The sequence below is a fragment of the Stegodyphus dumicola genome, chromosome 9, assembly GCF_044657685.1.
Source record: "Stegodyphus dumicola isolate Sdum_Otavi_A_Nest chromosome 9, ASM4465768v1".
NCBI lineage: Eukaryota > Metazoa > Arthropoda > Arachnida > Araneae > Eresidae > Stegodyphus > Stegodyphus dumicola.
Window position 1 is genome coordinate 114,449,874 of NC_140776.1, and position 17,794 is coordinate 114,467,667.

The 17,794-nt window shown below is 31.6% G+C and overlaps 1 protein-coding gene across 3 annotated transcripts in view; it reads right to left on the reverse strand.

Annotated features, from left to right (window-relative positions):
* The window catches only part of LOC118184467 (serine/threonine-protein phosphatase 4 regulatory subunit 4-like), a 197,575-nt gene that overhangs the window by 116,239 nt on the left and 63,542 nt on the right, over positions 1-17,794 (reverse strand). For 2 of the 3 annotated variants that reach the window (XM_035354139.2, XM_085823948.1), the window contains exons 8-10: positions 17,600-17,721; positions 15,175-15,297; positions 4,328-4,434 (exon numbers count right to left, since the gene is read on the reverse strand). In XM_035354139.2, coding sequence (XP_035210030.1) covers positions 4,328-4,434; positions 15,175-15,297; positions 17,600-17,721 — 352 coding nt within the window. The remainder of the gene's footprint in view (positions 1-4,327; positions 4,435-15,174; positions 15,298-17,599; positions 17,722-17,794) is intronic. The other variant, XM_035354141.2, reaches the window with a different exon arrangement.

Below are 17,794 nucleotides of genomic sequence, written 5' to 3' on the forward strand. Positions count from 1 at the left end.
CGGCGATGCCGCCGATGGGCTTACTGCGTGCGACCAATTCCATTTTCGGCCTGTGTTATTGAAGTAAATCCACTTTTCATCACAAGTAATGATCTGTTCCAGAATTTTGTCCTTGAATTGATATTCGAGCAGGTTAGTGCAGGCCACAAACATGTCTGACATTAGTGCCGAACATGTCTGTCCTTATCTGCTTGAGTCAGTTCATGTGGCACCCAGCAATTGAACTTGTATATCGAGTTTATTCAATGCATAATGTGACTAATAGACATGGCAATAACATCTAACTCCTTAGCAAGGTCTCGAGTGGTTGCATACTGATGTGCTTCCACAAGTTCTCGCAGGCGGGCCTCATCAGCATCAATAGCCCGACCTGAGTGCTCTACTTCTTAAATGTCATAGTCCTTGTTTTTGAACTTTCGGTAGCAAACCTTCACAGTGTCATGATTTGGTGACATTCTGTAGCTGACAGTTTGCAAGAGAGCTGGAGTAAATGATGGTTTGAATATGGTAACGTGATAGTTGCATTTCAGACACCTTGTAATTAATGATAATGATATTTTTTTACAAATTTCCCAACAGTGTTCTAAAGCAAGTCTCTTTCTTTCAAATGCCAAAAATCGTTTGACAAAATATGATTAAAAATGCCAATGCAAACTGTTAGCGCAGACAATATTTGCAGTGGCGGGAAACTTTCGTTAAAACCCAATATATCACGTTTGCATTTGCATAAGCAAGATATGTACGATAAAAAATATGTAAATCAAAATTATAACTTAAAACTAACGATAACCCTATATTTCTCAATCTTTTTTTAAAAAATTGTAAGATTTTACAGGACTCTGAATTCTTCCAGGTACTGCTTGAAAAAATTAGCACATTTTTACAGTATTTTCACAGAAAAATGAACTTGAAGATTCCTAAATTTTAATACAATTTTCAATTTGAGTTTATTGCTAAAATGATATCTACAAGATTTTATTAAAAAAATTATTTAGATCAAAATTCTGTGATTTTTTTTCACAATTGTATTTCCCTTTGTTTTGCTAACACTTTTTTCTAAAAAGGCTTTTTTGTCACCAAGCCTTTTTCTCTTTGAAGGGGGATATGTAAGATAAAAAATATGTAAATCAAAATTATAATTTAAACTAACCCCTAATTCCCTTTAATTCTCCCTCTCTCTTCTAAAAATCGTAATAGTTTTTCTGGATTGCACCATTTCTAGATCATTCCATTTCGCATGGCCTGCGCAGCGTTGATAACGTAATAATTCGGAAATGAAACTCTTAATTCAAACCAAAATCCGTCTCTTCATGTGCATCCATAATTGGATAACTACACACTTTAGCTTCTGTCTGTGCAGTATTTGTATGCAATTTCGCTGGGCTTGCTTCCTACTGCAACAATATACAAAATGCAAATGTTTTTGAACAGGCACGATTGGAGTGCCAAGTGAATTGTGGCCAAAAATGTCAATTGAAATAAAGATGAATAGTTACCTTCCTTGGTTGCCAAGTTTGCTTTTCAATATGGATCGACATTCTAAGCCATTAATATTTCCACATCATCATTACTTCTACTACTACTTGCTTCATTACAATAAGTATACTGTTACATCATACACACATGCATGTACACACACATATATAAGCTGATGTACTTCCACAAGTTTTAAATATATGAAAGCAAAACACCTGAAGTGATTATGAAATCCAATCCTCATGACAGTTAGTGGGATATACAGAAAACTTGCACCAAACACTGCAGCAAAATTTTAAACCGAACAAACAGCTTTTTATTAAGATAGACTACCAGCACATACAAGATAGAGAGACAGTATATAAATTAATTCTTCATCTTGTATTGCCAACCTTTATCTGTTTTCAATAAAGGCACACATGGTGCCTACTAACTATGTGTGACTATTGAAAACAGATAAACATTGGCAATACATGGTCCTATGATTTCCTCGATGCCATGTAACTTTGAAAATAATTTATCCCAACACACTGTTCTATAGAAGTGAAGTCTTTTAAAAATTTTAATAATTTTTCAAATGCAAGCAAAAAACAAATAAAAGTTATAAATTTCTTTACAAAAAATAGAACAGACTATGGAGAATTAATTGGGTTTACATAAAAACATAGAGAATATCTTACATTTGTGTGTAATGTAATGCTTATCCATTATTGAAGCAAAACAGCCAGAGTCTGACGATAGTTTTCGTTTACTGAAAATGTTTAGATGGCAAGGCATTCCAGGTCCAAGAACAAATTTTTAAAACACTGTGATGGATACAATAATGTGCATATGAGTCTGTGTGCGTGTAACCAATATCTTCTGAAAGAAAGCCGTGTAATTGCATTCAAATCTTAAATATGAGATTTCGAGCAGTAGTCCCATATATAATTTGTGTTATTACAAGTTTCACATTTACATAATTTTTCATTAAAAATTACTAAAACATTCCAATTAGCTGAATGTCAGACAGTTGGGTTTTTATTGAAACTTTGGTTTTTATAGTTATTCCAAGAGCATAATTTTTCTTTATGCTGATTTAGCTTTTCTGTTTTCTTTATGCTATAATAGTAATGAGTGTTATTAAAAAAAAATTCTCAAAAACAAAGGGAGTGATGAAGGTAAAAGTAATGAAAAGTGTTCTAAAAATAGAAATTTCACATGCTTGAATGCATTTTAAACACCCACCCTAATTCAAATCTATTTCAGGTCTAAATAAAATAAAATAAAATAAAATAAAAAATTAAAAAGATTTTTACATGTCTCTCGTTTTTCGAAAATTATATTTTAATCTGCATTCAAAACTGGATAACGTTTTAAGCTAATTAATATTTATAACAGTAGCATTTCATTAAAGCTGCAAACTAAACCTTAGGAAGGGAGGGAGTGTGTGTGAGAGAGAGAATGACAGAAGCGGATAAAACAAGCCAGTATTTTAATTTGCTTCTTAGATAAGAGGGGAAAGCATTTCAAAAATAATAAATTAAAAAAAACTGACTATATAAAACCTACCCTTACTGCAATTTTTATAAGCTTTTATTTAGTTTACTTACAGTGTTTCACTATGGGTGGAATTTTGCCATTGATTTTTCACCTACTTCCTGATAAGCTAATGAGTTCACAATCTGTCTATTACAATGTAATGTGATGAACCATTTTTTTTTTAATTAAATGTTTAAATAATATTTCCCACATGTCCACATTTAACAAACAAACAAAGTCTATCAGACTTTTATTCTTTTCACCATGGAATACAGCAAGGGAAAAAAAAAATCTTTTCAACGAAACTTGAATGAAAACTGCAATTTAATTTCTGAATTTTTTTAAACTGCTTGATTTTTTTACACTATTTGACATTTAAAAATTCAATATCTAAATATCAGACATAAAGTTTTGAAATTTTCACAAATTATAAAAGAAATTTTTTGCCCGTTTTTAAAATAAGAATGATAAACAAATATTAATTAAGTGATTTTCTACATTTTTTCAAAAATGTTTTGCAGTCTGAAGCAGACTGTAGTACAAAATTTTCTCACAACAATTGCTTTTGAATTTGTCATCTTGGTGCATTTAATTGTGAATTAGCCATATTAATTTTTTCATTTTAGTTTCAAGTAAAATGCACATTGTAACACTGTCATTACATCCAATTTTCAAAACTGAATATTCAAAATAATTTCTTCTTCTCTCAATGATGTTCGTTCTTACAATTTATTGCTTGTGTTTGATCACGACTAAAAATTTCATAATGGAAAATGCGTAATTGAGACTCAAAAGTAAAAAATAAACACAATTAAATTAAAAAAGAAAAAAGGTCTACATATGGTAAGCTTTAATTTAAAATGATATGATAGTGCACTAAAAGGAGAAAAATAATTTATTGTATAATTTATTAATGGGAAAAACAGATTAAATAATTCTACTTATAAAATTCCTCCAGGATTTTATATCGTGAATAATAAAAGAATGGGGTGAATAAATAATGAAATCTATTAATATTATTGCATTGAGTATAAGCCATTATCTTTTAAAATTCTCTTTTAATTGCATTATCAAATGTATAAGCTGTTATCTTTTTTATTTACTGTGGGTGCCCGACATTTTTATTATTCCCATAATAAAATTACAAATGAATTCTGTGAATAGGATTAATTAATCTATTTTTTCAAGAAACTATATGATACATTATTTTCCTCCTTTAGCGCATTAACTCTCATAGACATTTTAAATAAAAGCTCATTGTATAAAAACCTTTTTTTAATTGTACTTCATTTGTTTTTACATGGCTAGCCCATTAACCAAAATTACTTACCGGATTGTAATGGACAGAGGAATTTTTTTCTTGATGAGAAAGACCTAATTTTGCTAAATCTTGGAAAAATCCAAGAAACCATTGTTTCTGCTCTACAGTAAAATTATCTAAAAAAATGAAAATACAATATATTTGTTAAAATTCATTTTAAAATGCATCTGTCAATGATGAGGGGGGGGGGAGAAGCAAATAAGTACAGACAAAAAAATAAAGTCCCAGATTTAAAATCACATACAATTTCTAACTTTTTTTTACCCAAAACACATAACAAAGCTTTTACATATTTATCTAAAAAGTTAGTCTTCTTTGTCACTTAATATTACATTTAATTTTAGTGGTTTATAATAATACATACTATTTTCAACATAGTATTTCTGAATTTCTATTACAAACTTGAACTATTTTTATTAAAATTTATTTCTATGTAGTAATCATAAGAATAATTGTCTTAAGACTTCATACAGAAGTAGAATTTAAGTTCATAAAATTTCTTTGAAGAAAATTATAGCAAAATTTGGCTATAATTTACTTTAAAGAAAGACTAGATACATTTAACCTGATGTGAAATCACATCAATAAATAAAAATCATAATAAAAATTATTAGCATTTTTAATGCAAGATAATGTAACAGACAGCAGTGAATACACAAGGTTCCCAATTTTAAATCAGATTTTTTTTTCATTTATTCACAACCTAAATAAATTCTTTTATTTATTCACAACCTAATAACAAGATCCAATATTTAAAAAAATGCAGCTCATATATTTTTATCAAACAATACCATGAACTAACTTTTTACATGAACCCCAAATTAAAAACAATTACCTGACATAGTATGTTGTTTGACGATCAGAAGCTTTTAAGGATAATATTACCAAAGCATGAAATAGTAATATGCATAAGCACAGTCAAAAATAGAAAAAGTACTTACTGCATTTTATGGAGACACATTCACATCTTAAAAACTACATCAGAAGTGGTTTCCATTTCAATTAATTCAATCTTTCAGTTATACATGAAAATTTTACCATAACCTAATAATGATATAATACAAAGTTTGAAATCCAGATTTCCATTAACTAGAATGACCTACTATCTGAACCTCATTTAAAATTCTTTTTTTATCAAACAGTTTCCTTTTCTCTCACAGACTGCAGAATATGATACCCAAGACAAGCAAGAGTTTTGTAAATAGATTTTCTTCCAGTTACCCGAGATTTCTTTCATGGAGAAATATCACTATCTGCAACAGTACTGAATGATCCTGCATATTTTTTCTCCTTACAACATTTGCTGTCTAGTAAACTGCACTTTAATTTTCAGCCTTTGAATGGCTGTCAGGTGTCGGTGTCGGTGTATTTAATTATGGCAAAGCACACTAGGGCTATCTGCCTAAGAGGAGGGATGCCTTTCGTGGAGGACTTTCTAAGGGAAACTGGCTCGTATACACGTTACACATGGGAAAACCACGAAAACACCCATGCAGCCAGCCCGTTCGCGGGATTCGAACCTCGGACCGAACTACCAGTGTTCAGCGACTTTACCGCTCGGCCGCTGGTGGGCCCAAAAAATGGCTGTCAGGAGGTTAGCATTTTTTTAAATCCTATTTAACTCCATATATAATAAACAAAGCCTGAACACTCATGTTTCTTTGGAATGAAGTATTGCACATATACCGCTTTTCTTTTGTTAGTGAAGCAGGAATGGCAGAAAAATGGAAGAAACAGTTCAATTCTGTTTAGCTAGCAATGCAAATCGCATTCTTCCTTAAATTTCTGATTTGATGCAGCTTATTATTTTCTTCAGTCTATCACTAGTAATCTTATAGAAATTCAAGCTTTGTAAAAATAACATATTTGATTTACTATTTTCTTAAAACTGGAGTTCCACTATTCAGTCATCATAATTTTGCCCGCATATAAATTCAGATATAAAGTAGCCCTTTTAAAATTAATGCAACATAAGACCATTCAAGAATTCTTGATATATTTTAATATAAAATCTGCTGCATGGAGTATTGCAAGTTCAAGAGAAGACTTATCTGCATATGTTCTTAAAAATGGTCTGCATAATTTATAACCAGCTAGCAAATTTCATGATGATTATGATAATACTGATAGTTGCAAATTAGAATGCTTTTGGAAATCACAAGTGAAATTTTTCATTTAATGGAATGTAAATAGTGATTCGCTGGTGCAACAAACTTACAGGAGATGTAGGGGCCACAGAGACGATTCGGTATCACATGGCATCGAAGCGTTTGAAATGCCTTCTACCCGAGCAATGGTTAAAAGAAGCAAAGAAAAAGAACAGAAATAGCAACATATTAGGGTGACAGAATTCATTTTATTAAAAGTTTTATATTGGCAAAAGTTACATGTTACAGACGGTTTTCAAAATGATGTCCAGAAGCCGCCACACAGCTTCACAGCATGGAATTCCTAATGTTCTGGAAGAGTCTTGGTGTGTCTTCTGTGTCTTCACACCTACAGAGATGCCAACGACAAGGTCTTCAACTGAATCAATGGTGGTTTTGCACACCAGTACCTTTATCTGATTCCAGAAGAAGTCCATGCATGATAGGTCCAGTGATCTAGCAGGCCAATGAACTGGAGCACTACGACCAAACCAGTGCTGTCCAAATGTAACAATCAGGTGTTGGCAGATGTCACTATACTATCGTAGGCAAGCTCCATCATGCGGGAGCCACATGGAGGGACACAAGGACTGAGGAATATGTGCTTAACATGTATGTGTACCATGGGGGTATCCAAAGCCCCCAAATGGGCACAATGTTGATTGAAGGCTCCCTCTGTTATGAAAAATGCCTCATCCATGAACAATATGAGCACAGAAAATGCGCTATCTGCTGCACTATGTTGAAGCTACCAAGTAGGAAAATTACTCCACAGTGGATAATCCACAGGCTCCAATGCTTGGACATATTGTATGAACGCATCTGGTTTTCTGACAGTATCTTCCATACAATGGACTGGAACAAACCCAATCATTGGACTACAGCGCAAATTTTACTTGGATTGCCTTCTGCTAGACATACGATATTCTCCTCACTGTCTGGCGTCCTCGCTGTTTGCTCTTGATTCATGGTAGGTCTCATGAAACAACTAGTCTCGCATAACCTTTTGTGCAGATGTACAAACATTGTGTGACGAGGAGCACACTTATGTGGGAAACGTTCCTCATATAAGCACAGAGAGTGCTTGTTACTGTCTGCAGCTCTATAGGGCGTATGTTGGCCAGTTCAACATTTGAATATTCGTCCATCCTACTACCTCACAAACCGGTTCGCAAATGCTCAATTCCAACACAATGGCTGTTCTGGGACATCTCATTTAATGCTCTCTACTGCATGATGAAGGCATTTCCGACTCTGTAACGCTATGCGATTCCAAATCATCTTTGTGCTTCCTATATCTCCTATAAGGTTGTCAAAAGGGTAGTGAATTACCCTGTATGAAGAAATGCTAAATATAAATGATATAACTGAAACCCCATTGCATTGACAATAATTATCCTCATAAATTAACAGAATGGCAAAATCTGTAGTATGATTTTAAATCCAGAAAATATTACAAATTTAGTTTTGAATCACTTTAACCCATTAGCCGCTGGTATTGCGTTGACGCAACGGTCAAAATAAATGCGTATATAAATATAACTACCTAAGATATTTTATACCAGCAGATGATTTTATGTAAGGAATATTATGAAGATTATTTCTGTAAAAAAATATTTGCCTTCAATAATCATTTTGTTTATAATACTTTAAGCAAAATTTAAGTAAAATTTTCGACCGGGTATTTTTGCTGAAAATATTTAACGAAAGAATTGCCATCTTTATGAGTGATCTATTTTTAGTCAAGATCACCGTTTATCAGAACATTACATCAGTCAGATGTTTATATTTGTGTTGCAAAGGAAGGGAAAACAGGTGTTGCGGTGATGCAACATCAGCAGGAAACGGGTAGTCAATCTCCTTTTTCACTCATTCCTTTCAATGTTTTGTTTCATGTTCTGGTTGTTTAAAAATGCCTAGAACGACGTATCTTACATTAGAAGAAGCCCTTCAAAGATTTTTTGATGAAGAAACAGATGATGATAATGTTAATAATGACCAGAATAAAACTGATATTGTTGTTGTTCCCCCATAAATTGCAGAGGCTAGTGACGAAGGAGAAAGGAATGGCAATGTTTTAAATAATGATAACGATACTGCTGGGGAAGTTGAAATTCACGTAAGAAGTAAGTTTCAGCCTTCTAAAAGCAGTTATAGTCATACTAAAAAGTTTAAAAAGCAGAAGGCTGAAATCTTGAAGTGGATGAAAAAGGAACTGTTAGTTATGTCTCAGGAAGAACATGAAGAAAGCAATAGAAGAGAAATTATAAAAGACAAAATACAAGATAAAACTAGTGCACAGATTTTCGATTTTTGTTTTGGTTTAGACATTTACTCTCTTCTCGTTGAACAGACAAATATATACGCTCAGAAAAAAAAGTGCCCAGAATTTATTGCATCTGAAGCCTATATGAGAAGATTTATTGGAGTATTATTGCTTACAGGATATCATTCTTTACCTCAAGAAAAATATATTGGTATTTTGATAAGGACATTTCTGTTCCTGTTGTACGAGACTCGATATCACGTTTGCAGAACAGGAATATGAAGCAGAATTTGCATTTGACAATAGTCAAATTGACAATACTCATAAATTATATGAGGTGAGACTGTATCTTAACTTACTAAATATCACCACTTTTTACTACTGGAAGTATAAAGTTTCTTTTAGATTTCAGATGCGAGAATGCATTATTCCTTCAGCAAACTCCTGTTGAGAGTGTAGAATTAGCCAGAAATAGATCAGCAACAGAAAGACCTAGTACATTCAGCATTCAAAAACCATTGCATGGAGATGGTAGACATTTTATCGTAAAGTCCGTTGATAACAAAAGACTTTGTTGTAAAGAGTATCATAGCCAGACTGTTTATAGATGCAAAGTATGTAATGTAGCTTTACATCATGATTGTAATCAAGCTTTTCATGCTTGAATCTTCCAATTGAAATAATCTGTATTTGTAAAAGAAATACAATGCATATTTTAATATTAAATTTATTACAAGTAAAGTGATTTGTAGATTTATAAAATGTTATATAGCTAAAAAATAATAAGCAGTTATAGTCACACTAAAAAGTTTAAAAAGCAGAAGGCTGAAATCTTGAAGTGGATGAAAAAGGAACTGTTAGTTATGTCTCAGGAAGAACATGAAGAAAGCGATAGAAGAGAAATTATAAAAGACAAAATACAAGGTAAAACTAGTGCACAGATTTTCCATTTTCGTTTTGGTTTAGACATTTACTCTCTTCTCGTTGAAGAGACAAATATATACACTCAGAAAAAAAAGTGCCCAGAATTTATTGCATCTGAAGCCTATATGAGATATTTATATAGCTAAAAAGTAATCCTGCGCTCCATTCAAAAGAAACATCACACGAGTACAATCCTACTCACTAAACGTCCGTACTCTTATTCCGCTGACGTTGCGCGAATGCAACACTCGCGTTTTCCACAGGTAAGAGCATTATTTTATTTTCAGTGTAAATTTATGTTATAAATGCTTAAATTAATATTTGTTATTATTTTCATGAGAAAAGAAACATTTCTTGTAGTTTTGGCGGTTAATGGGTTAATTTGAGGCAGTTGGTCAAACACAATCTTTTCTTGTGCAGCATAAATTTTTTTTGCTGAAGAAATAAGAAAATAAGACAACTGCTTGTTCATCTCTTAGTAAATCCAAAAAATATATTTCAGCTAAAAAAAAAAAAAAAAAAAAAGTAATTATATGAAAAATGTGGTTAAGAAAGAAACCAAAACTGGTGATGCCTGGTGTCAAGAAAACATGCCACACACACCAAAAAAAGTAGTTAGTCTTTAACAGAGAAGCAAAATTTTCCAATTAATGGAATATGTGAAGAAATACAAATATATGCTAAGTGAGGATGATACAACAGAAGTTTTCTTTGTGATGACAATGCCTCAATCATCAATCAATTAATGAACAGCAAAATCTATAGCACCATTTTAAAATACAGGATAGTGAAGAAAATGACTAAATTATTATTATTATTATTGAGAACTGAGAATGAAAAGAATTCAGTGGACAATTTAGTGGGAATTTTCAACATGCCAACTGAAAGATCTGAAGGATAGGAATTTGTAATTGAACAAAAAAATATAATGCTCTATAAAAAGACACAATTAATATATAAAAAGAAATTGTTTAAATAATTTATGATGAAAGAAATATTTAATAAAAGTAAATAAATATTAACACTGAACTTTGTATATAAGTTTTAGTTCCCTTAACCACTTGTTTCATTTTCCTGTCATACTGAGACCAAAAATAAGCATATTTTTTATAAATAATTTTATATTCAAATCGATTACATGAATTTAAATCAGCAGTCAAAACTGTTTCAAGTAATACATTTATTAATTAAGATAATTTTTAATTATGGCAAAAATAAGCCTTTTTTTTTTTTTTTTTTTGACAAAGGAGCAGAACTGGAAAGAACACTTTAAGGAGATAAATGTTAGAGAAAAACATGTATTTTTTAAAGACTTACATTTCTATTTCTTTTCAAAATTCAACTTTGGTATGATGTATTTTAAAAGATGGTGATAAGCAGAGTGCAATATGGACAAAAATATCGTTTCTTTTCTGACATGTTTTCCATTATCATTCCATTTTGAACACAGAAAGCCTAAACAAAAAGCAGTAAAACCTGTCCTTGAACAAGTTTTACAATTCAATCTCTTTTGTACTACTAGAGACATTTATTAGAAACATTGCAAAGTAAAAAATGTGAAAAAGGCAAGCAAATAAACGGATTGGTAGAGGAAAATATACTACTGAGCGGTATATGGGCAAGCCAGAGAAGTTCTCTTTCGTGGCATCCAATGATGCAAAACTGTTAAGTGTTTAAGTGATAAAAATGCTTTATTACTTCATGAACAGCCACTTCATAATTTAAATTTTATAATTTATACATGACATTATAAAATTTGAGTTATGAATTACTGAAGTTCTCATAATTCTAGATCTTGAAATTCGTACTGTATCACTTATAAGCTATTATTCAAGCTCATGGATACAGTACACACATAGCATACAGTTTGGACTTGATACACCCATGAAAACAAAAAGAACAAACTCAGGCTATTAGGTTGGAAGCTCCAAATTGCAAAATGAAATATCTAAGGAACATAGCTTGAAAAATATCTCCTTATTCTTGCTAGTATTGTATTAAACCATCACTTCCATATCTCTTTGTGGTGCAGTTGGAAAGCATATCCAGCTAGCATTCAGAAAGTCTGGACCTTCAAATTCCGGTGAGGGCATTGTACATTCACTGCCCAGAAAATATAATGGTTAATGACGCTGATTGACTGAATGAACAGCCCAAATTTGAATCCCACAGAAGGCAAGAATGTTTGTAAGCATATAGTGTCTGTGCAATAAGGGAGCACTTAAAATATATGGCATTTGAATATTCTCTTAAAAGGAAGGTGAAGAGGGGTGGGAGAACCTTGGACCACACTTTGGGGTGTTTTCCCTCTGAATCTCAACCAGGGCAGAAACTTAGTAGTTACCAAGGCTCAGTGACACCTAATGTGCCTACTTGGATGCATAGGTGCAGTCCTTACTTGTAACAGGATAACATCACCTTATTAGAGCTGATGTTTAGTATTAAGCATATTGCTGTGCTGCATCATGTTATGTAAATTTTCCTGCACAAATGCATTCACTCTTATGGAAACTATGATTCTAAAGCAATTTTCATTACCTGTACAAGGTCTGTCTAAAAAAGCATTTGACCTTTGGCTGGGAAAAGTATATTACTTACTTGACAAGATTGGGACTTTATTCCCCTACAAAAGTAGGCTGCTTACACCAACACACATAGCCCACCACTCCTTCCACTGCCGAAAACACTTCTGAAAGGTTTTTTTGGAAACGCGTTCTGTATTATCTCTTCTCTGTTTTGAAAACAGAATCATTTCAAAGTCATCTTCAATTCTGGAAACAACCAGAAGTTGCAAGGAGCCATGGCTGGAGAGCAGGGAGGGTGGTGAAAGACTGAAATTCCATGTTTTGCCGAGGTCTGTATCAGGTGTGATGAATGGAAATGGAGCACTGTCGTGATGCAACTGCCAGTTTTACACCATCTGGAGATCTGGTCTTTTGTGCTGAACTGCATAATGGAGTTGGCAGAGAAATTCATAATAGTATTCCTTTATCACCATTTGTTTTTCTAGTGCATATCTGTGATACACAGTTCCTTAGATATAAAAAAACCACAGTTAGCATGACTTTGATTTTGCTTCTCACCTGTAACATTTTTTTTCAGACTTGGGGAACTGGGATGCTTCCATTGTGACAACTGTGCTTTTGCTTCCAGATCATATGCATACACCCATAACTCATCTCCAATTATCATGGTATTCAGAAACTCAGGATCAGTGTCCCTAGTGTTCAACAGGTCTTCGGGAACCTTAAGACAGAGTTCTTTTTGTTCTGTTGATAAAAGATTGGTCACAAATTTTGCAACTACTCTGTACATGTTCACATCATCATGCAAAACTGCATGTGCAGAAGCTTTGTCACTCTCAACTTCTTCAACAATCTCTAGTACGGTCAAACTACAATCTCCTACTATTAGATTTTCTACCCTTTCAACAACAGCTGCATTCCAAGCAGTTTGTGGTCTCTCTGAATGTTGATCATTATCCACTGATTTTTGAATCAATTGAACCACTTCTTAATGTGTTACTCCCATAGAATCATCTCCAAATACCTGATGAATCTTATTAATTGTTTCACTTTGAGAATCACCACGTTTTTGACAAAATTTGATGCAGTACTCTTGTTCAATTTGTTCAGTCATTTTATTTTAAGAGAAATCAAAATCCAACAAACACTTATAAGAACAATTCACTCAATGGTCAGTAGGCAATGATTGTTAGTGGAACGCCAAGAAAAAGTTCAAGCATGCACAATAAGCTGTTTCTTGCACTATGCATAATGGTGCCAGTCTATCATGGGACTACCATGCATGGGAAAATTAGAGGTCAAGTACTTTTTAACAGACCTTGTATATTTCTCAATAAATTACAATACATCTTCTTTTCATTTCTAATAAGATTATTGTAAACTTCTGCCACACTTCCTCATAACATTGCTTTAAAGACCATTACACTGAAATTACTGCAGTTACATTGACTTAGCCTTTTTTGGGGGGAGGTAAAAACCTGATTTAGTGTGATATACCTTAAAATAAGGCATGAGGAACAGTCAACATCACAGTCCAGGGGACAAAAGTTCTACTTCTTTTACTGCTGTCATATTTCTTGAGTGAACATATACAGCACTGTGTTGTGGGTATTAATTTTTTCCTTCATCTTTTCAAATAACCTCTAAAAAAAGCCTTTCTCCTAATGTTAGTGGAGATGGTAACTATACAGGAAGACCTTTAATTTATCTTTTACTGTTGCATGCCTTTTAGTCAGTCAAATGATAATATCCAATTCAAATTGTAAATTTATATCTTTATTATCATGTTTTTTATAATAAAATTGAAATCATCTAAAGAAACTTCAGTACCCCAGGTTCATGTAAATGAATCAGAATCTGAAATGTCCTAGAACCTCAGGTTCCAGGACATTTCAGATTCTGATATCAAATCACGGTCTGAATAAGAAGAAATTAGCTGCATACATTCTGAATCAGCCATTATTTTATGATAAAAAAAACAGTTTTAACTACTCGTACATAAATAAAGTTACAAAATCAACAGTAAAATACATGTGAAAAGCTAAGGACTGAAAGATAAAAATTTTTTGAGTCATGCAAAAGGCATGAAATGTGTGCACTTTTGAACCAACTGAAATAGAGCAAAATAGACTTTATAAACTAACTGCTATCTAATTTGGTATTAAAAATATAAAAGACATAAGCAAAACAGTAAAAGCAACAGAGAAATGAGACTGCCCTAACAGCTTACGGGGCTATCAATAAAGGCCCGAAAGCGTCTCTATAGCACACAGGCAAAAGAAGCAAGTGGTTAACTTAGCATGTCCAAAAGTAGTCAAGAGGGTAAAACCACTATAATATATTTATTTTAGGTTTGATTCCTCCAGGAAATAGATTATATATCTCCTGTTTTTTCTATGTATGCAAATACAACATTATAGTTTGTGATGGCCACTTATTTAGCTACATAATAAAATTAAACATATGATATATTAAGTGTGAAACACCTGGACTACAGTCCTAAAGACACAATGAAATGATAAAAAGTAAAAGAGAAAACTGCAATTTCTAATTACTTGAAAAGTGTATTAATGGTCAATACTCATTTTAAACTAGACATAAAGAAGTTAATTAGTTAAAAATTAAAAGAAAATATTTAATTTGATGGCAAGATTTATGAAGAATTTTCATTCAGATAATTTAATTACTAACTTCTTAACAGCACTATTCATGGAAGATTACAATTTCATTCCTTACATACTTTAAATTAAATTCTATTTAACAACAGAACTCAAATTTAATTAATATTGTTTGCACATCTGTGTGTATAAACACATAAAGATTACAGAGAGCTATATATTTTTTCACATCTTCTGCAACATGAAACACAGAAAATTCTGTTTTATACACATAAAGATTACAGAGAGCTATATATTTTTTCACATCTTCTGCAACATGAAACACAGAAAATTCTGTTTTATACATATTATTTTTTTATCAACACATATATATTACCTGTCAGCCCATGGCATAATCGACCTAACTGTTTGGAAACAACAGGTAGTGTTGAATCTTTAGAACTGAGAGAATTTTCACAGAATTTCTTAACCAAGGGAATAATTGCTTGGGTACAAGTATCTATGGATAAAAATTAATTCATGAATTGTTATTTCAAAACTTAATTTAAATTTAATAAATTATTATGCAAGATTATCTAAAAAAGAAAAATTTAATAAATTATAATTATTATTAGAAAAATTTAATAAATTATAATGCAAGATTATCTAAACATAGAAAGAGCATAAATACAGTTACATGAAAATTAAATTATATGAATATTACTTACCATTTTTTTGCCCAAAACAGTGCAGGAACAGCAAAGAAAAAATTTGATAAAAAAGAAGCTTAGCAGAAAAGCAGAAAATATTAATAGCAAAGAATAAAATATGAAATGAAATGCAGTGCAAATAAACAGCATAATACTTTAAAATATAAGCTAGTTTTAAATAAGTGCTCTTCTACATAAAATTTTTTTTGCAAATACAGTCAACTCCCAATTATCCGGAGACAGATTAACAACACCATGTTTAAAAAATAATTTATTTATTGTGAAGCAATGGAAAAATTATTATCCCAAACCATGTTAGTATACAACAAAATGTCATAATGAAAAATGTATGGGATACAGCAGTAAAAGTAGACAGTCTCATAATATTTTAGAGTTATTTTGAATCTAAATAGTCCACAATTTAACTATCCATTTTGTGATGGACGCCTAGTCATCGAGCTGCTCTCTTGAGACAGGACGCTAACAGGAGGCATTGTCACTAACAGGAGGTATAACCTGCAGGCGCTAACAGAATAGGCAATTTGCACTGCAAAGCCTAATTTTGGAAAAAAAAAATAATAATAATAATAATTCTCATAGATTAAATTTATGGTTCAATTGCGTTGATTTTTGGCACATTTCGAAAGAATTTATTTAATTATTATTACTCAAGTATTACTCAAGTCTTAATTTAATTATTATTACTCAAGTAGTTGTCAGATTTAATTTGAAAACTTTGAGAAATCTGAACTCTGCTCTATAAGAAACAAAATGATACAACTGACATTTTTATTCAAGTTTGAGTTCAATGACAATGTTCAGGTTCTTTTGTCAATGTTGTTCTTTAATGCAAAACTTCCTACCCAATGATTTCTATTCTTTCATTACTTGTTTTAAACACTAATTTATGCAATAGATTGAAAATATTCCTGAGATTAAACTACTTGAAAGTAAATTGTTAATAGTGTTCTTTTTTTAATTACTGTATACTTCCAAATATAAGCCTATCTGTGTATAAGGCGAAAATGGGGGGAAAAATACTATTAATGTTCAGACATGTCATGATGAGGGTGAAAATTTTGTCAATCAGGTAACAGGGTAGAATATTATTCAATCAAATTGCTGCAAAGTAAAATGTCAAATGCCAATGATGACAGTTTTAACTCTGGTAACTCTATTTGAAACTAGTACACTTTCCTCATTCATTTATCATCTTATATAAGATCTGTGGTTTCTGTGCCATTTTGTTTTTTGTTTGAAGGGTGAGGGAGAAGAGAAATTTTTCTATGGCAAATTTAAAAATACAGATAATCAAATTTGCTTAAAACTCTACCAACAGTATGGCTGCATGTGTATAGCATTTCTCTTAAACTAAAACACGAATTTGAGAGTGAAGAAAAAAAAAAAAAAAAAGGTCTTGAATTATCGAAGATGCGAAAATCCAAAAAACTAGCATGCTGTCATTTTCCATTAGCCAGGTAAAAATTTTGCCAACATCAGATTTTTCGTTTAGACGGTGACGCAAAGAACCATCAATATAAACAATTTCAAGAATAAAACAACTCATTTTCACAAAATGAATAACTCGTTTCCTTTAAAATTAAATTTTTTTCATAAATGTAAGAAATATACTAAAGAAATAAAAAAAATGCTATATCTGGCAATTTATCACTGGTGCCCAATTAATGGAAAAGTATCTACATGTTTTGCGAGATAAATAGATCCATGTACAAGACAAATCCCAAAATTTAACTTTAAAAAATGTTTCAAATGTTGACTTATACACGGAAATATAGTATATAATACATATTATTCCTCTTTCCTATGTTCTATTAACTGCGATTAACAGATAACCATGGATGTCATCCCCAGTAAATCAGGAGTCTACTGTACAGTAATATTATACCATTATATATTTCAACTAAAACAACTGTAAATAAAACATGCTCACAGATACAAAATAATATTCTTAATTTAATTATTATTCTTTTATACCACTATAAATTAGAAGATAATAAAATGGAATTAAAAATATCATTCCAGTTAAAAACTTCACAGTTCAAAATACCAATAAATTGTCTATAAATATACTATCAACATATAAAAATTTACCATCATCTAATATCGGCACCATTTGTACAACAGTTTCTATACCAGCAAGTCGCACAAAAGTTTCCTCATCATTAGCTAATTCTACAAGCTCAGGCAAAATTGCACTTTTGGTAGCTTCAAGCCTGCAAATAATACAAATATGTGATATAAACGAATTCAGAATGTAAGATAATATATTGATAAAATATTAAAAGC